General features: G+C 40.1%; 1 protein-coding gene across 1 annotated transcript in view; it reads right to left on the bottom strand.

The window, feature by feature from the left end:
* The window catches only part of PTDSS1 (phosphatidylserine synthase 1), a 48,509-nt gene that overhangs the window by 5,125 nt on the left and 22,342 nt on the right, over window positions 1-21,042 (bottom strand). The window contains exons 4-11 of the mRNA XM_061611657.1: window positions 20,148-20,403; window positions 17,801-17,952; window positions 14,912-15,053; window positions 13,929-14,041; window positions 12,111-12,176; window positions 7,295-7,394; window positions 5,659-5,727; window positions 4,115-4,184 (exon numbers count right to left, since the gene is read on the bottom strand). Coding sequence (XP_061467641.1) covers window positions 4,115-4,184; window positions 5,659-5,727; window positions 7,295-7,394; window positions 12,111-12,176; window positions 13,929-14,041; window positions 14,912-15,053; window positions 17,801-17,952; window positions 20,148-20,403 — 968 coding nt within the window. The remainder of the gene's footprint in view (window positions 1-4,114; window positions 4,185-5,658; window positions 5,728-7,294; window positions 7,395-12,110; window positions 12,177-13,928; window positions 14,042-14,911; window positions 15,054-17,800; window positions 17,953-20,147; window positions 20,404-21,042) is intronic.

The raw sequence follows: 21,042 nt of genomic DNA, 5'->3' as shown, positions 1-21,042 counted from the left end.
AAGAGAACTGCCAGGGGGAATTCCTGCTTTTGTGCATGGAAAATGTTTGAAACGTGACATGTAGAGTGGTATTAAATAAGTAAGTCATAGCTCCATGGTGGAGCATTTGTTTTGCATGCAGAAGGTCCCAGGTTCAATCCCTGGCATCTCAAGTAAAGCTGGGAGAGACTCCTGTCTGAAACCCAGGAGAGCCTCTACCAGTCAGTGAAAACAATACAGAGCTGGATGGAGCCTGACTGGGAATAGAGCAGTCCCCTCAGTTCCTAAGCTACATTTTTTTGAAGAGGAAAAGAGAGAAAGGATGCAGAAACTTTGCAATGAAGATACTGCCAAATCAAAATTTTGGAAGATTGGTATTTAAAGCTACAATCCTATACATACCTATCTGGGAGTATGTCCCATTGATCTTAGCGGGCCTTACGTCTGAATAGACATGCGCAGAATGGTACTGTAAATTAAACAAAAGCCATAACACAATCCTATACATGCCTACTCAGAAGTAAGCCCCACTGAGTACTTTGGAGGTTACTCCCAGGTGAGTACAGGATCGCAGCCAACTGAGCAATCCTAAGGTAGCATGAGGCAGGAGATTTCATGGTAGAAGTAGCCCTGCTGCCTCTCTCTGGCCAGAGCAGAAGCTGCATGTGAGCGTACGGGGACAGCTCTTACTTTTCGCTTCACCTTTTTCTGCCCACCCTCCCTCGTCTTTCAAATCCAGATGAGAGAGAAAAATCACTAAACCAGCTCCACAGCTGGCAGTTTTTAGCCCTTTTGTGGAGCAAGTGGGAGAACAAGGGGCTTGGGATTCTGTGGCTCCACAGCTGCCCCCAACACAAATCCTTTTCAGCCCTACACCCAGCAGCATGAGGTGCTACCTTACCAAAAGAACTCCTCTTCTCCAGTAGAGTGGCATTTAACGCTGCTCCCTAAAGTCCATCGATGGCTGGCTGAAGGACTTTAAGACTGCACCCCTAGTGTCTCTTAATTTTTAAAGCAGCAAAAAGGAAATACATTTTGCAGTTCTAGATGAAAAAACCCTAGTAACTGGGAACATCTTGAAGAATGGCAAAGGAAAGCAAGAATGGAGATTATAGAAATTTCAGGAAAAAGTATGAACAAGATAAAATAAATAAAAAGTAATAATATAATTTAACACAGATGATGCTGGAAACTTAGAGGACAAAGGAAAGGAGAGGACCGGAGCCAAAATGGGAAAGGAAATAAATAATCTTGCAAAAAGAAAATTTCTCCCCAACTTCCAGGCAACAACTTGGATGGTGTGCCAGAACAGTATTTGGGGTAAGAATAAATTTTAAAATGTAAAAAAGAGAGAGAAATATTAACTTTAATTCTTTTTTAAAAGGAAGCTTGTATAAAATGCAGTCTTGGAAAGACTGAATGCAGCAGTTAAAGTTACGGAAGATTTACACTACTGTAGAAGAACGTAAACAGACTGTCTTGCACTACAGAAATACACAACACAACTGGGACGTGTGGTATGGTATTCACCTTTTCAGTCTTTCAGTCAGCCAGCCCCGTCCTCCTCCACAATACTCCCATTTGTACCCGGTTTTCTGTACCCCACCCTGTTAGCTAGCATTCTGTGGCCACTGAGCATGCTCAGTCTCCATTGGACTATTTTTGAGATTTTCCTCATCCTCTGGGTCCCCCTCCCTGAAGATTTCTTGAACTTTTGCAGACTTTGTGGTTTCTCCAAGTCTGCTGATACCTCCCTCTTTTGTATGAGTAGTGCCACTTTAATTGCATAAGCAATGACATTTGGAGGTTACTATTAGTGTATACGATTCAATTTTAACCTATTTTAATTCAAACCCTTAAAAGCTAAGGGCGCAGTCCAAGTCCTACTTGTGTGGGGGTGGGGGACGGTAGACGTGGCAGACTCCCGGTTGAGCAGGCAGGCTCCCATCGCCACTGGGCCCCGCCAGCAGAAGCCCCCTGCCCTGGCTGAGCTGTGGTGCCACCAGGACCCTGCCAGCACTGCTGGTGGCCTGCCAGGGATGGCCATCGTGATGGACAGAGAGCTGGCGGTAGCATTTTGGGGGTGTCACAGGGAGGAGCTGCCTGCCACACCCTCAGAGGGCTCTTGCGGGTGCCAATCTCCATGAGGTTTCCACTGGCTAGTAGGGCAGCGCAGTAAAAATGTTCCCATGGCGGCCTACAGGGACAGCTTACTCCCTAGTAGGCCTGTTTGTGGGAGCTGGCTCTTCCCTGCTGGCTCCCGTCTGCAGCTCTGACAGAGCCAATGCTCAGCTAGGCTGGCAGCTCCCAAACAGGGAGTGGATACCACAGAGTTTTCTGCTGGCTCCTCCTCTGCCAGTTCCTCCTCCGCTGGCCCACCTCCAGCCAGCTCCCCATTATTTGGATTGTGCTGCAAATACCAAAAAAAATGTTGATACGTTTCAGAGCTCAAATAAATTAGAGAAATTATTACCATTATTTATTCACCGATATATCGCTTACTTGCCAAAATGGGGCATGCCACCAAAGTTGAAAAATAAAAAGTAAAAATGTTTTCAAGTAATATTTTTAAAGAAAAGTTTATTTTGTTTAGATATAAGATATATGATTTCAAGAAAGTTTCTAAAATGGAAAAAAGGAAGGAATTGCTAGGAAATTATATAAAGAGATCATATTTACAGAAAAAGCTGTTATATAGATATATAACAAGTATATATATAAGAAAGATGGCACAGAGTTTTAAGAAGTATTTTATGTTGTTGAAAATAAGAAGGAAAATGTGTGTTATAAATGTATCTCTCTCTCTCTGTATATAGAAAAATGTTTAGTTTACAGTAAGGTTTCTATTCATAAGAAAAAGGAGATAAACAAGGAGTGGGATGTTAAAATGCTCAACAAATACCGCCATTTTTTTTCATCCCCTACCCCATGCTCACATAGTGACAGGGGCCTAGATCCAAAGGACCATCCAAATAGTTCTGCATGCCAAAGGGTGCTTAGAACTTGTGTTTCTCAAACAGCACCCCACCTAGTGGCATTTCAAGTCATAAAATGGGATAAGGATGCATTTGTTCAAAGGAAAAAGTCACCAGTGGGTATATGCAAGAATGTATCTGGAGCAGCTCTTTGGATCCCAGCTAATATCACTTATATAGCTGGGATGGGAAACCTGTGGCTCTTCTGATGCTGCTGGACAACTCATATAATCCCTGGCATTGACCATGCTGGCTGGGGCTGAAAGAAGTTGGAATCCAACAACATCTGGAGGGCCACAGGCTATCCATCCCCGTGATATAGAATTCAACAGAGAGAGCAAGCATCAATGTGTAAACAGATATTAACATATTGATACAGACGTATACTTTAGACCCAAAGCAAGCATGACATTCTCTTTGTTCATCTATTCTCTTTTGAGCCAGTTTTTAGCATGAGTTATTTTCAATGTTAAACATGAGGCAACTATCAAAATTAAACATGAGCCAACTTTCATGATCCTTCACCTGTGTGTCATTAAGGTGGCTTAAAAGTGCTGGTATTATTATTATTTACGTCATCAATTGCAAAAAAACAGGATGTCATATCCAATACTTAGGAAAAGCTACAACTGACCTACGCACACGCTTCAGAAACCTCAAATTGGCAATCTTGACTAAAACTGGAGCAACCAGTTGCAAAACATTTTAACACTGAGGGCCACAACCTGTTGGACTTATCTATAACAGATATAGAGATGCCAACAGATCCAACAGCACTGACTAACAGGGAGAACTTCTGGTTATACTTCCTGGACACATTGGCACCACATGGCCTTAACTTGGAGGACAGTACAAACATCACTTAGCTTCTGCAAATGAAGTCCCTTTGAGCGTTTCATCCCCAATGCTCTATAACGACCACCTTGGTAATAGCATTTGTATGTTAGCAACCAATGAAGGTGGAAGCTGAAACATTTTGCTAGTAAAATAAAAACTTCTGTTTTGTTAATCACATTTATGTGTATATATTTTAGGTGATTAACAGAATCCTTATAGGGATCCAGAGCAAGCTTGAGTGAAGTTCTGTTTGTTGCGTGCTCTCTCTCTCTCTCATACATATATAAAAAAGGGACAGAATGTACCATACAAATCACCAGTACCTCTAGTAAACTTAGAGTTAAGCCAGGAAGCATCTGGAATGTATGAGCTGTCTTCACTTTCTGACAGTGTCTGTGGAGACAAAGAGGATCATCACAGGGTTTTCATCTTTGCTTCTTGTCTCCAGACTCTATCAAACATGTCATCTTAAAACTGCAGAGATAATTGAACAAATACTACACACAATGCAATCTTCTTCTGCCTTCTCCCACGCCTGGGCTATACAGCTAGTCTAACAGCTAGGAGGGCAAGGAACCCCAAGAGAAAAAGACTTAATCAGCTCCTCCTGTGCCTTGTTACCTCTCTCAAACCTTCCTTTGGTCTTTGGCATTCCCATTTGCCCTTTCACCAGGGTGCAGTGACATTATACATTTGCCTTTCTAGCTGTATCCTGTAAGACTGAAATGTCAATAACTACACAGCAGAGAGTTTGGCCTGCTTAGACCATACAAGCCTTCCCAGAAAGGCTGGGTTTGTAAATTCATGCACCAGAAAATGCCATGTTTTCTCCATTGCTCAGTACCATGTCTACAGGTATATCATAGAATGGATTGTTTCCATCATTTCTGGTGAAGAGTATCCACATCTATGCAGACCACCACACATAAAAAACAATGCAGGATTTACCAAGGCGCACAAACTCAGGAGACAAGAGCACAATTTAGTAAGGAGGGGAGGTGTTGCATAACCCGTGTTTCAAGTTCTTTGGGATTACTTATATGACTGGCCAATTAAGAAAGCAAGTGCTCTGGTGCATCAAGCCGAGAAGGCCCATTTGGTCCCACATCCTGCTTTCCATAGGGGCCAACCAGATACCTCCAGGAAGTCTGAAAAGCAGGGCTCCAAGACAATAGTGCTTTACCGCTTTGGCTTCTCAGTAACTGGTATTCCATGGCATGTTGCCGCTGAACATGCAAGGACTATACACCCCTCATGACAGACACCAAGAGATCTATCCCTCATGGTCTATCCATTGAATGCATGGACTTGATAACACTGCCATTTTATTATCATACCATATTATAAGATGTTGAGTTGGATCTAAGACTTTGTTCCCACTGGTGGGAAGGGAGGTGAGTTTTGCAGATTTCTCCTGCCCCCTCCAGTCCCTAGCACCACCTCCCACACTATTCCAAGGGTTGGGGCAACCTCCAGAATAGTGTGGGAGATGGTGCTAGGAGTTGTAGGGAGAAGGGGGATTTGCAAAAGTCCCCCCCACCTGAGGCCTTCCAAGAACTGAAGGAGACTTTCATCTGCAGAAGGTGAAGGCTGGATCCAATACATTAGAAATACCCAATCATACTGCTTTTTGGATAATTTCTTCTTTATATTTAAGAATGAGCCATTGAATCTTGCATAAATTCTTGATACTTTGCTGCACATTGAAATCTCTTTACCTCTCAGTATGGAAGTTGAAATATCAACCCCTATATGGAAATTCACCTTTACCTCAACAAGAATTGACAAAAAGGTCATGAACATGGCTTATGGGTCTGTCTTTCAAAATGTGTCTTGAACCCAGTGAAGTGTTTCCCACAGACATTACCTTTTCTCTTTGTCCATAGTGATCTGCATACCAAACCATTCCATATAAACACAGGAATGTAGTAACAGCCTACAACATTGGAAAGAGAGAAAAAAGGAAGGGGGAAGAGTCAAAACCACCAGAGTCTTTATTTATTTCAGAGATTTCAACAAGTGCTCTCAAGATGGCTTACAATACATTGTTGGTTTAACTTGACTAGTCAATGGAGGAAAAATACTAAGACAATTTGGGAATAAAGTAGTTTCTTTATATTTGCTTATAGGCCCTTGTTCAAACACAGTTTGCCTAGGACACTGAAGAGCAACCCTAAACATCTCTACCCAGAAGTAAGTTCCAATAAGCTTAATGGGGCTTATTCCTTAATAAATACGATTCAAATTTCACTGCTAATGTCTTCAGGAATCCATTTCTTTAAGATTCTTGTGCTATGCAACTAATCTTGCACAGTTAGTTTTTTAAATTAGCAGAAACAAATGCTTAGAGCAGATTTAGGAGACCTCTTTGGATGTTGCCACACACATGTAGTGGGAACACACCTCCTGGCCCTGTTACTGACATTATGTATCCCTTAGCCTTGCTCCTTGGACATCACTGCACTGATGTGGATGTCTGTAAAGGAGAAGCCTTCCATGTAAAGCTGTGCGTAGAAAGGCTTCCACATGATTGGGAACCACATGACGGAATCTTCTTTGCTGATGCATAACTGCACAGGTGTTTGGGGACAAGGTAGGAGTGTATAACATTGGGATGTGGTCCCACTCCTTGTCCATGGGGTGAACCGCACTTCATTTTGAACTTCTGTCAGCCTCAGTCTAGCAAAATATTGATGAAACTTCATCTCTCTCTCACTGGGTTCCGTTGTGCACAAATGCTCTGCTGTCGTCTGAAACCATACCATGAGGAGATTATGGCTTCCTGCAAACTTTACCGTTTGCCAAAGAACCATTAGAAAGATATTTCCAATATAGGTTGCTCTCTGTATTATATTTTTAACTTGATTTGCCATTGCTGTTTTAATTTTTGCAGGTTGTTTTTAATGCACACTTAGTTATATATTGTTTCTTTTATTATAATGTATAAGCTGCCCTGGGGAAGTGTTTGAAGGCCAGGATGCAAGAGCTTTAAAATAAAGTAAAAATATTATGAATAGGCAATATGGGCTATCACCCAATTAAAAAAAATGTGATTAAATATATGCATTTTGGTTGTAATTCTACACTGAAGGTCCACTGGTTAAGGGGCTATAGCATGGATGGGGAATCTCAAGTGTGGGGGCCAAATGTGGCCCTCTGGACCTCTTTGGCTGGCCTTCAGTGCTCTCCCAGGCTACACACCCCTACCCAACCATACCACATCACTCACCAGCCCTGCTTTGCACCCTCCTTCAGTGCTTTTGCATGGCTAGAATATGTCCTTGAATTCCAATGGGGGGGGAGAGAGAGAGAGAATACTACCTTACTACACAAGGGTAAAATTCACATTCATTGCTTTCCCCACCACTGGCTCCAGGTTCCAGGTTTGCATTTAACCACTGATAAATATGAGAGATTGCAATTACCTGGAAGTTAAAATAGGACTTACTCTTTACTATGGAAACCAAGGGGTAAAATATTGTGCAAAATAAAGAGCCACTTACCACACAAAGGAGCCAGAGCACAACATACAATATTTGTGTTTTGGAGAAGAGGTCTTGACCAAATTTGATGCACACGATAGCTTCCAGGAAACCAATAACTCTGAGGGAATGACAAAAGAAATATAAGTTTTGCTTTTACATAATAGCACACTTTACTTCATTTTGCTTTTCTGTGTGGTTTTATGGGGTAGTTTATAAATCACTCACATTATAGATGGGTAAACAAGATGTGGGGACCATTCATAAAGTAGCTCACACTTTGGAAAGCCTTTAAAATTGCAACTCTAGCTTGGTCAGACTTTCTCACTTCTAACAAATGCTCCTTCCATTTTTGTCACAACTTTGCTCCCCTTCCCCTCACTTAATGAATAACCCCTTAAAGCAGCCTTTTCCAACCTCTGGATCCCCAGATATTGCTGGACTACAATTCCCATCATTCCTGACCATTGGCCATGGTTGCTGGGACTGATGGGAGTTGTAGACCAACATCTGGGGATCCAAAGGTTGAGAAAGGCTACCAGAGCATTTTTACATCTTAGTCAGAACTGATTTGTAATACAAATGTAAAACATGCATTGGCTAATCTTCCTTTGCATTAAAAATGCCTTTTTCTCAAACAGATACCAACACAAATAGTATGTTGCAAATGTGTGAACATGCCCTGAGAGAGGGAGTGACTAGTTCCAGTCAGCCAATGACGGTGAAGGAAGTTAAATCCTGGTCACTCAGGAACAAGCTCTGTATTTAAGTAATTTAGGGGTTGCAATAGGACCAAAAATACATTACACCTCTGCATACTGTTATCAATCCTTTTAATAGCAAGCTCAGGTGGTAAGTGCTGTCAGGACTGTAGCCAAAACAGGGCTGCAGCCAAAATAGGGCTGCTAAGAAACAAGAGGAAGTGTCAGCCTGCTTGGTGGGGGTGGGACCTGCAGCTTGCAAAAGTATAGAAACAAACCCCTTAAAAATAATCCTAAAGGGGATAACTTCCCCAACAGCCCAATGAGGACTAAGCATGCTCAGTAGCCAGGGAACGTAGAGTGAAAACGAATATGGGCATAGAGGAAAGGAGTGGAAGGTTGCACTTGGACAGAATGGCACACTGCAGCCCTGAAGAGGAGCATTGCTTTTAGGAGGGAGGATACACTTGCAACATTTTCTGGCACATCCCACTTTGATCTTTCTAAAAAAAAGGGGGGGATGAAAATTGTTAGGGTGGCGACTGTTGCAAATACCACTTTACAAGGTTCATAGCTCAATGCATCATAGTTCAATGGTAGAAGGCATGCTTTGTGCACAGAAGGTCCTGGGTTCAATTCCTGATATTTCCCATTAAAACAGAGATGGGGAACATGTGGCCCTCGAAATGTTGTTGGACCCCAACTCCCGTAAGTCCTTGTCACCATGGTCATGGTCAGGGGTGAAGAGCAGTAGTCCAACAACACCTGGAGGACCACAGATTCTCCACCTGCATTTTAATTTTTTTAAAAGAACAAGTTTTAAAGTGTTGATGATTTCAGAAGCCAGATGGGGGGCTGAATAATGTTTATAGTGATTGGGTCCTGCATAGACTCATTCCTCTCTCTGTGATGATCAAAATAATACAAGTGGCAGAATTAAACAATGCAAAACAGTTGAAATTATGCAAATGTGCATTATTTATATGGGTCCCAGAATTCAGTTTTTCTTAGTGTAGAATTTAGCTTGTAGAATTTCATTTCTTTCTTTCCTTTTTAAGCATAGTGTGTGAATACACACACCCTCAGCATTACTTGTCTCAGAGCCTTTTCTTTCTTCCTGAAGTGTGTTTTAGAAGAACATGGATTTCACTGCATGTCCATGTTCTTTTAACTTGTGGTTTAAGATTATGCTTAAGGAAGGGAGCCTAATCCATCCAGCAAGTCACTAAGCAGCTTTCATCAAATGGATGAAAAGTTAATTTACCATATCTAAAAAAATCCAGTGACATAAGTTACATTAACTGTTTCTGATTATATTTATTAGTGTCTTGAACCGATTAGTTCAGATTGTATCCCTGAACCGAGAGACAATCTGAACTAATGCAGAATTAAAATTCAGCTCCCCCACTTGATAATGGAGCACATCACAATTAAAGAGCTATGACCCAGAGTAAAAGTGGGACCTCTAGTCTCCAATTACTTCTACTGTACATTGTACGTGTATTTATGCATACATCTTACACATGCATCTTTATGGTCTGGAATATCCAACAGCTGTTATGTAGAAACAAGAAGTATCTTAATTCAAACCTTTTTCACATTCTCGTTCTTGTCTTTTTTAAAAAAAAACTTTTGCCAGTCTCTTTGGTTTCCCCTTCTTCCCTTGTTCAGTTCCCCACCCCACTGCCAAAATTTAGAGCCTGCCAAGCTCTTTGGGGTACAGTCCTGTCTTTTTTCCTTCTGTTACTGTATCAAGGACCACATACATTGATGCAGTTAAAGAAAAGTAAAAAGAAAAGGCCGAAATACTTGCCCCAGGATCATAGAGCTAAGTTATTTGTTCCACTTTCCTCTAAACTGTGGGAGTACATTCCTACAGGATTGCACTACAAGGCTTCAGTCAATGTGTTCTACAAGGACAACTTCAAAGCCAAATTTAAATATGACACTTTAGAACTTGCAATCTGGAGTTAGAAATGAGCTAAGGTGGCATAAAAGAAGTTTGAGGTTAAGTATACAATGTTGCCAAATTAGAGCAAATTATGTAGCAAGGAACGTTCTCAGCCCACAGCTCTAAATTTGTCTAAAATGTTTGCAGTGGAATTGATGCTTTCTGCATTTGACTTTTGACCTTGCCTCAATGCCACATGCATTGGTTGTATCCAAGCTGGATTGCCGTAATGCACTATGCCAGGCTGCTGCCATTACAGACAGTCCAAAAGCTTTAAGTGGTGCAGAATGCAGCAGCAAGAATGCTTCTAGAAGCTAGGCACCCTGAGCATATTTCACCTGTCCTGCACCAGCTGCTTTGGCTACCTGTATAGTTCCATGCCTAATTTAAGGTCCTGGGCCTTAACATTAATGCCCTAAACAGTCTGGGCCTAGGTTATCTTATGGACCTCCTGCCTGAAAGCTTTAAGGATGAGCATCCAAGGTCTTGCTCTTTGGTCCACTGGTGAACGCTATTAGGTTAGCAAATTCAGAGGCGTGGCCTTTTTTGTATTGATTTGTGCTTTTGGAATATTGTCCCCAGGGAAATACAGATGGACTGCTTCTTTCTTGTCTTTTAGGAGAGCTCTAAAGACTTTTCTGTACCTGCCAGCATTTGGATGATTTTATGGCATTGTGTTTTAGTAACTGTTTTATGTTGCTGTTTTGTTTCTTTACTATAATTTTAATAATTTGATTCCAAAATATGGTTATTACGATGACTGTGTCATAAACCACCTTGGGAAAGTAGATTACTCTACAAAATGGCTTAAAAATCTATTAAATAAAAATTAAAATTAAAAAAAGAACAGAAATTAGACGTGTTAGCTCTGACAGTCTGCTCCACTTTGTGGAAGGCAACACATGTTTTGCGCTGGCCCTGAAGCCTACCCTTTCTGTAGTAATGTAATGCCAGTAGTATTGTTCAACAAATATTACTTAGGAAAGCAGGCGTATTCTTTGGCAAGAATCTATTTTTTTTTGCAGAAGTGGAATGATATTAAGAATGAGACTTTGAAGTTGGATCAGATATAGAATAAGTGATGACAGGGAAATGTTCCTAACTGTGTCCAAGCCAACTGATTAAATTAGCTTGCTTAAATTTGCTAAGGGCACGAAGCAGGAGTTTAGAAGTCCCTCAGTGCGTATTAGCTCAGCACGACCTTCTCAATAAGGTCAGACACTGTTGATCTGAACATTGCTATTTTTGTAACATCACGATCTGAAAAGTCTTCCTTTGAAAGGTTTGGATACTTTATACCAATAAGTTTCTTTTCCTCTTCTGTTGTGTGCAAGAGAGAAAACAATAGGCTTCAAAGGATCATAGAAAGCTGGAAATAGCCTGGAGGTCATCAAGTTCATGCAAACGCAGATTCCTTCACATACCAACATCCTCCACCCCATTTCCCCAAAGAATCCAAGTTACAGAGTGCCCCAAGCAGAACCAAACAAGTTGTTGCATCATGCCAGAAAGACTCACAGGCAAGAAAAACCTTCAATTCTTTTATGGCTCCAAGTACTGAGCCAAACCTCATACTCCAGGAGATGTTTAGTGGAGAGGAAGTTTCCTAATGTTCAGCGGACATGTTTCTACTGTTTTACAGAAGTTAGGATCCTATTTCAGGTGACCATAGGCCCCTTCATACATTAATGCAGCAATGCAGGAGCCATAAAATGGAGCCAGAGGGAAATGTATAGGCTTGGATGCTGAGAGCCATGAGTGGCAGGCAACTTGCCAAGGGGCACTTCCCATCCTTTGCTCCTCAGTGCAACCCAATCAAAAGTCTCTCCAGAGAGTCAGGTGACCTTCCTGAATGGTGTGTGATGGGATATGGAGAGCTGCAGTAGGAAGGGGAAATGGTCCAAAAATCAGACAGAAGCATCTTCCACATTTTGGCAACTTTACCCCCTCTGGGCACCCCATCCCATGCTTTTCAGGAGGCGCTGGGAAAGAGGGGGCTTGCATCCCTATGTATGCCACCTCATGTTGCAGAGAAGGCAGGTGAGAAATAAATGTAATAAACAAATAAAGAGAAGTGCTGATCCCATGGAGCTCTGAATTAGGAGCTCTGGGGACCAAAGTTGTTCTTCTCATTGAGCCAAGACCACAAGACCCCCAATGTTTTCAATGTCAACGAAAAACTTACCCAAACACCCAGCACTGAGTTCCTACTCTTTTGCACTGTGTGTCTGTGAGGTAAGCATAGTACTGTCTGGAAAAAGAAGAGGGGTGGGGTGGGGAAGCGAATTAAATGAAACAGGTAATTACACATGAAGATTACAGCCAGCAAAAACAACTTAATCCCACACCCACCCACTATTCAGATTCATGGGAAAGGAGCTCAATTACTTACAACATTATAAAGACTTTCAGGACGACTCCCAGTAAAATAAGGCAAGCAACAAGACAGAGTACTAAAAGCAGAAAATATACTTTCCCAGCCTCACTTCCACACACACATGCTGTCTGCAATACTAGCAAACATATCGACTGTAATCTTCATGATTAAGCTAATGTAATATTTGTAAACCAATGACTGAAATCTGGTCAGTTATACAGTAAAGAGGGAGGTACAACTGAGAATGAGAAAGTGGGCAGAAAAGCCAGGTAGCAGATCAGTGCAACATCTTGGCTTCCCTGACATGCAGAATAGTATAAAGTAGCCACAGTTGCAAGATCAACACTTTTGCATTTTTTGCTAACAAGCTATATTTTAATTTTCAAGCTGTTTCTCCTAGTTAAAAAATCTAGCTCGTGTGAGGTTGGCCTGATGAACAGAAAGAGTTTAAAAATTAAAAAGCGATTCAGGACAGAGATCTTTTGAACAAAGGGAACTAAAACTTGTAATCCTGTGCACAACCTTTGCAATCTCTTCCTGAAAGTAAGCCCCACTGAATATACTGGGATTGACTTCTCATTTTAAAAAACTGCATTCCATGGAAATCTGTTAATTGAATGGGAACTAGAATTGTGTTAAAAAGAGTTCCAGGCCCATAGCCAGAGGAACAGAGAGGGGAAGAGCACTAATTAATGGATAAAAAAAAAAAGAGGCAAGCTCTATAAAGATTTACTCAAGCATCTTTATAGTGCAGGAGCTTGCCTATTTTTTTTTTTTACCATAGCCAGGTGGACCAGGAATTGTTGAATAGTAAAAATATAAATACAAGTTGCCTTACATGCTTAATATTGTTTAATTGTATTACTTTTTAGTGAGCAATTGAGAGAACACTGCCTTCGCTTTTTCTTAAAGGCCTTTTTGGACATAGCCTAAGCCAGCTTTTCCCAATCTGGTGCTTTCCAGATGTTTCGGACTACATCTCCCATTGCCCCTGACCACTGGCCATGCTGACTAGGGCTGATGGAACTTGAACCCCAAAACATATGGAGGGGGCCATGCTGGGGAAAGCTCCCCTAATCCTTAGAAGCAGTGAGACTGGAGTTTTTGCTCTCTGTTCTCTTCCTCTGATGCAGCAGTGAGAGACAGAGACCAAGAGAGAAACCGAGACCAAGAGAGAGAATCTGGTTAATTTAAACTATGGCTTTTTCAAACAAGTCAGGATCAAACAGTGGCTTTCCTAAACTAACCAGAGTTCCCCATAATGAAAAGCTCTGGTTAGTTCAAAAGCAGAAGCAGATGTTTCTAACCTCCCACTGGGAGGAAGGGATGAGCACAAAGCTTGTTGGTGTTCATGCATGTAACACTAAGTTATGGTTTATGCATCTGAACCAGGCCTTTTATCCCCACAAGTAAAAGGACTAAAACAGGGACAAGGAACCTGTGACCATTCAGATGTTGTTGGATCCCACCTCCTATCATTCCCAGCCAGAATGGTCAAAGATCAGAGACAACTGGAGCTGTAGTCCCCACAGGCTCCCAATTCCAGGGCTAGACTCTTCCAGGCCTCCTATAACTCAAACTGGTTTCCAAGCAATTTTACAGGGAGGAAAATTAGACATAAATTACCTCACAGTGGGTGCTGTGATAATTCCAATGAAGAGGATCCTACCCCAGCTTAAGGGGTGACTTGCATAGAAAACAAAGATGTGCTTCAAGAAAAATGTGTTCAGCTCTGTCAACTAAACAAGAAGAAATAGGAAGAAAAGAATCAGCCAGCAACAATTTATATCCTGGACAAACAAGACAGACCAAGCAACTGCTTATGGTTTATTCCAGAACAATAAATCTATGGCACTCCTGGTAGCTTATAGATAATTCACTAATAGGCAAAAAAACCCTTGCAGTTTGAGAACATACCTGTAGCCAACAGATATTTCTATCAAACTTTTAAGAATCAGGGAAATTGGGCAACTATAGTGAATGCACCAGGGAAGCAGGAGACTTGACCTCCTCTCTGAGATATTGGACTGCCCTACCAATTTGTAAAAATGCAAACACAATTTGGGTTGGTCTTTCACAGTCCAATCCACTTCCTGTGTAGCTTGGAAGAATTTGGTAACATATGCTTCTGAGCATATGGTGAGTGCTGGCCCTCCAGATGTTGTGGGGTTCCAACTCCCATCGGCTCCAGTCAGCATGGCCAACAGTCAGGAATGATGGGAGTTGTAGTCAAGCGGTCAGCTGAGATAAGGAATAAAGAATTTCATTTTGTCAATATTTTTAAACAAACTGACCCAATTCAAACTTCCTGGATTAATGCATATATAATTAACCTTCAGATTTTGCACTCCTCTGAATTTTGCAATATAGTTCTCAGCAAAAATAACACACCAACATGTGTAATAAATATATATTTTAGAGTGAAATAAGTTTTAAAAAGCATACATTGAGATAAAATACGTATTTAAATGCATAATTTGTGTGATTTTTTTTAAATCACAGATTAACACAGAAATGGGATGGGATAGATTTATGAAGACACGCATGTGAAACTGACATGGAAAGGAAGCAGGGTGATAAACCCCAGGCTCTCTTTCCACAGGTTTTACCTGCCAGATAATCATGAAAAGGTATACTCCAGCCACTCTTTGAAATGAAGACTTGGGATCAAACCAGCGGACATATATCCAGCTTGCTGGAGTGAACTGTAACACAGCTCTCTTGATTTTACCTGTAGTGGTGTGAATGTCCCTGAAACCAGATAATGGCAACAGTAAAAAGAGGGAAATCAACAGTGCATTGCTTTATAGCAAGTTGTGACATAACACATCCCTATCATACTGTGATTCACAGTAAGAGGTAGCATGCATGATGCAGAGAAAGATGCATTTAAGCAGACCTATTATAATTAAGCTAGCAAATGTTTGCTACCCAAAGAAGCCTGCCCCAAAGCACTTTTTCACATGCATGCTCCGCTCCTCAAATATAACAAAGATGAAAATTTCAAAGAACTTAGGGTTGTATCCAACGTTAGTCTTAGACACATTAAAATTAATGGGCATGGCTAACTCAGGTCTATTTATTTCAATGGCTCTTCTCTGAGTAGAACTTAGCTGGATACATCCCCTAATTTTCAATGCTATTAAAGCAAACACTTTCAATAAACACCAACCTTTCAAAAAACAAAACTGCTCCCTTTGAGGAAAAATATTTGAATGACCTGAAATTCTGAGCATCCTTATTTATTAATAATAGTAATATTAATATTATTATTAGAACATAAAACCACTGATTTTAATAGGAAAGCTAACTACTTTTAGTATTTAGGGTGTTCTTATAGGAATTTGTGTTTTCTCTTATATACAGCATATGAACATTAGCGCCAACTAGTTTGGTCTAATAAATGACACACCAGGATCCAAAGAGCCGTATGTCGTGTTCCATATGTATTCTAGGGCTTTTTCCAGTCTTCCTTCCCACTGCATCTGCTTACTTCCTCCAATAACTGCCCCTGAAAGTTGGGGGACTCTCTGGAGCAGCAATCAGTGTGGCGTAAGGAGGCACAATGTCCTCAGAAGTACTAGATGAGAGATTAAGAAATGTTCCTTTTAAACATGCACCATTATATCTGCAGCAAAGGGAGTTAACAGACATCCTTCATTACTTCCTGAGTTGCCTTATGCCCCATGATGTTCAGAGTAAATCTCTCTGTCACTGTTAGAGGGACATGGACACAGATCTAACTATTTTTTTTAAAAAAATGTAATACTCATTGGAAATGAGGAAGAAACACAGGAAGTAACACAGGAAGTGACTTCCTAATTCTTAGCAACACCAAAAATGACATTTATTTTGATTCCTGTATGATCAACTGTTACTCAGATAAACTGATCCATGTGGTATATATCACGGATGAGGAACCTGTGGCCCTCCAGATATTGTTCAACTCCCATCAGCTCCAGCCAACATGGTCATTTATCAGGGCTGGTGGAAGTTGCAGCCCAGCATCATCTGGAGGGTCAGAGGTTGTGAGGTCTATCTGAAAAGACATTCCTACTTCTCTAACTTTGCGCTTTTATTTAAAAATTTGTTATAATCATATTGACATATGACCACAACAAGCAAACAGCAAGGGATGCAGCTGGAAAGAGAAATGGGTGACTCAAGGGTGTGTGCACAGAGGCACTTTCCTTTCATGCACAGAACTCTGGATCCTGGCTACTAGCAAGAAATCTAATGGGGTTAATAACTGTCAGCAATGATAGTGGGTTTTCTTTTCTTTTTCTTCAGCAAAAACTGCCATTGGTAGCAAGCATGTATGGCATACAGGCAGGACAGCTTGATTAAAGGGTCTAAATTACATGGCTCAATGTGTAACTACAACACTCCTAATGACAGGATCAAAATTTTAGTATACAGCCTGTTCCTCAGACAGGTATATAGAAAACAGGAGAAAGATGCAGAAAATCATTTCAGAAAGATGGTCTAGCAAGTGTCATAATGAAAAGAAGTGGGTGATATGGGAAACTTTAAATATAGTTATCACTTATTACATTTTAATACCCAATTTTATTCTTAAAAAGAAATAACATGAAACAGTTTACCAAGTAGGGGTATAGCCCTAACACTCCAATCCTGTAATATCTACTCTGTAATGATTAAAAACTAAAAGAGAGCTTTCTTTCTTTAAAATTACTAGGATTAACATAATATGGTAAGAGTCAAGGGTAGGTTGCGTACTAGTAGGTGTCACTTTGGAGAGCAGTTACAAAATTAAAAGTTCAATCCTATAAATTTGTACTCAGAAGTAACTCCCACTCTATTCAACACGGCTTATTTCCAGTTAAGTGTATATAGGATTGCACCCTGAGAGGAAAATCAGAGGTTAATCCAAATTAAAAGTGAACACGAGAGACTATGAAAAGTCATGGGCTCTTCACTAGCCTTATTAATGGAAACAGCAGTGTAATCCATCAAGATTGCAGGGAAGCAGATTTTTTTTTTTAAAAAACCCTCACAGCACTTATTTCAATGTAAGAATCACCCAAGACAGTGAACATAAAACATAACAGCAGAGGTCCATCTAGTCTAGCATTCTGTTCTCACAGTGGTCAATCAGATGCCTATGGGAAGCAGGATGTGAGCACAACAGCAGTCTCTACACTCATGTTTCCCAGTGACTGGCATCTAGAGGCATATCACCTCCTATACAATGGATCTTTAACATCACATATCTTGTGATTTCCAATCTATATAATTAAATCTAACATGAGGTTTTTAGATTTGAGATAAGCCTATATTACAAACTGTACTGAACAAGTACATATTTAGTATTTGACACTTTAGGAATTCAAAACTATTAGTATGAATAAATTTAAGTGGCTTACAACTGGACAGTCTCTGCAATTTACACTCTATCAAATATTAGATTATATTTCAGAATTTTCATATTGCAGTATAATTAATATAATGCTTATTTGCTTGTACTTGAGACCTACTTGAAGCTTGCCCAGTGATAGGTCCTCATCTCCAACCAACGACAAACTACCATGCCCAACCAGATGCCACCCCCGTTACATAGCAGGATGTCCAAAATGACTTGATCCCACCAGCATTCAGCAAAATTAGGCAGCAGATGCATGAAGAACAGCTACAGAATACAGCAAAAAGATTTTGGGTGAGAAACTCAATCAGACAAAGGTTTCTGTTTAACATATTGCGATTTTTTACATAAGGAGCAGGTGTTGAAAATACAGAAAATAGTTTTCAAATTAGAGCTGAATTTGACCAAAGTCTATCAACCCACAGTTTCAGAGGGCTCTGGATTAGTTTGTACTTCTTGGCGTGAAAGTGTTATTGTGCTTTCACTCTAAAGTCACAGTTGTATGTTCCAAAAAGACTGTCGTGAGAATAATATTCAGTGCTAAGTAGGTTGCCTGGTGAAGTGCCAACACTAAACAGAATAATCTCACTACAAATAATAATTTCAAATGTATGCACTGTTAAAACTTATTCTACGTTAGCATGTTTTAATTACAGACTGACTTAGTTTTCATATTTATTTTATTTAATGCCGCCCTGGGCTCCTACGGGGAGAAATGGCAGGATATAAACCTAATAAAATAAACAAATAATGTCACAATTTGGAGAACAGGGCAGAAACTGCTCACTCTTAAAAGTCTAGGAATTGTACTTTCCATGAAATTTGGCCCTATTAAACCTGGCATCTTATCCATCAATCACTAAGGGTAGACTAGGGCGTACTTCAACTACTTAAATCAAGTTAGTGCAGATGGAATGTAACTTCCTGAGTAACACAGAATTAATCCAAACAGTGATGAAAGCTACACCTCCTATGCCTCCCACACTTCTAGGTTTCCTTTGTCATTCATTTCATCTTGTTAAAATGTTTAGCCTGGTCCTATATGAAGTGTACACTGCTTTAATTCCTGTTCAGCACTGAAGGATCAAACTTATGTAACCTAAGGCTTTGACTTAAGGATATACAATGTAATCTGAAGATAAATGCAAAGATTAAGAAGCTTTGGTTTCAACTAGTAATGGTCCTATTAAACATCCTAGCTTTAATAAACATTACAGGAGCAAAATCATTTTGACAGCTTAACTGTATGTAATATTTTCAAGTTATATCAAAAGTTACTGAGAAATGGTAATCCAGTTGTTAAGTCACTTGGCTGCTTCAGCAGTAAATAAAGACAATGGACAGCATCCAAATCTCCATATATTACAAGGTTTTCCGTTCTCCTATTATGAAGGGAACTGCTCATGTAAGCATGACACTTCTTCAAATCATATGGTCAACATGTGTATTCTTGGACTTTATGGTCTGGGGATCATAATAAACGTAGCCTCACCTAGCAGCAAGGAGTCACAGTTTATCATGCTCAGGTATCACATTTTCCCCTTTTCCTTACAAGTGACAACAGGGGTCACATTTTTAAAAAACACATCTAGTTCAAAAACAGCTTTTGCAGTTGGAACTGGCACATGGATTGTCAAACGCATGACAGTGCACAGTAGAGAACAGAAAAGCCCTGTACATAGTGAACTCCGCATGCTGAACAGAATAATCAGTTCTTGTGCTGGATGAAGAAAGAAAAAAGAATTCCAGCCATATGATTTCTTCATGTCCTTGCATCTACAGAAAGTGGAGCATGTTAATGACACTACAAAAGTTGGCTTACGGCAGACTGACTGATTTTAAAATAGTAATTTAGGCTGCAATCTTATGCACACTTAAATGGGAGTGAGTCTTATTGAAGTTGATAGGGTTTATTGAGGAGACGTGAATAGGACTGCACTGTAAAATTAGGATTGCAAATGGTGCCTTTTCACTAGAAGGGCTAATGTGATAGGAAGCACACAGTACAGAAGTACTGCATCACTGGTTTTAATAAAAGGAACATACTGAGACAATCTGCACATACTAAGGACTATATCCAGTATATTCTCAAGTAACAGAGTAAATAAACCTATTTAGATATGCTATCATGACAGTGAAATCAATCCGATTTCGACATGCCAAATATTTATGGTCATGAGGAAACTTCATGGAATATTTAGCATGTGTGCCATATTTAAGGAGTAGACAATTAACAAGTTATGTTTGCAGTGTTGATAAACCAGCTAATAAAGTCACATCAGACATATCCCATCTCAAGGATATATACCTCCTTTCTGAAACAATGGCATTTTGTAAGGTTTGTATGTAGCCTCAGCTGGGCACAGCTGCCTGCATATTCTTCAGTACATCATAAGCATCAAACAGCATTAGCTTACCAGTACTGTACATTAAAATCTCTTCACTACAAACACACAACCTACCTCAGTCAGCTCCCAGGTGATGCTAATAGTCCAACACAGCCCATAGCTACGGATTAATAAAGCCTTCATTGCCCAGCCCCAGAAATGTCCAAAAGCAAATATGTCAAAATGGCTGAGGATTCGCTCCCAAGTGATAACATGGCAATTCACAGCATATTCCTGTTGATGATTTGGGGAGATGGGAAGAGGTGAGCAAAAGGAAGAGAAAGACAGAGAGAGACAGAGAGCAGCAGCTAATGTCTGCTGCCCTGGGCTCCTATTGGGAGGAAGAGCGTGATATAAATAAATAAATAAAGTTCTTTTTTATGGTGCGCTATAGTTTAGCCTTGTATTATATTATTATTTATATATTTATATATCACTTATTGCCAAAATAGGCTTCCAAGTGGTTTACAAATATAAAAACCAATTACACAAACATTAAAATATAAATATCCACAATTAAAATACACAACAGAACAGAAGATAAATGCATGCTTTTATAATTCTGGATGTTTAAGTCACAGACATGCCTATCCTTCAAGAATGACTAACAATGCAATTCTGTACATGTTGGACTTACTCCCAAGTAAGTCTACACAGGATTGTAGCCTACATGTTTTTTTTTATTCTGCTGGTCCTCATCAAATTACATGGCTGGACATAAAACAAGAAAAATTTTTTTAAAGATCTTGATTGATAATGTATGTTCTGTGATTTAACAAAATCCAAACCATTGACCCACAGAAATTAATGGACATGACTAACTTATGTCTATTAATTTCAATAGGTCTACTTTGAGTAGCATTTAGTTGGGTACAGCCCCTAAATTCCACACCCAAAAAATCCAAATCCTGCAACCTAAATAAATTATACACATAAACAAGTATTTACCCTTATTGTTACCCTTATTATA

The sequence above is a fragment of the Rhineura floridana genome, chromosome 1 (assembly GCF_030035675.1).
Source record: "Rhineura floridana isolate rRhiFlo1 chromosome 1, rRhiFlo1.hap2, whole genome shotgun sequence".
NCBI lineage: Eukaryota > Metazoa > Chordata > Lepidosauria > Squamata > Rhineuridae > Rhineura > Rhineura floridana.
This window is presented reverse-complemented; position numbering and strand designations above follow the sequence as displayed.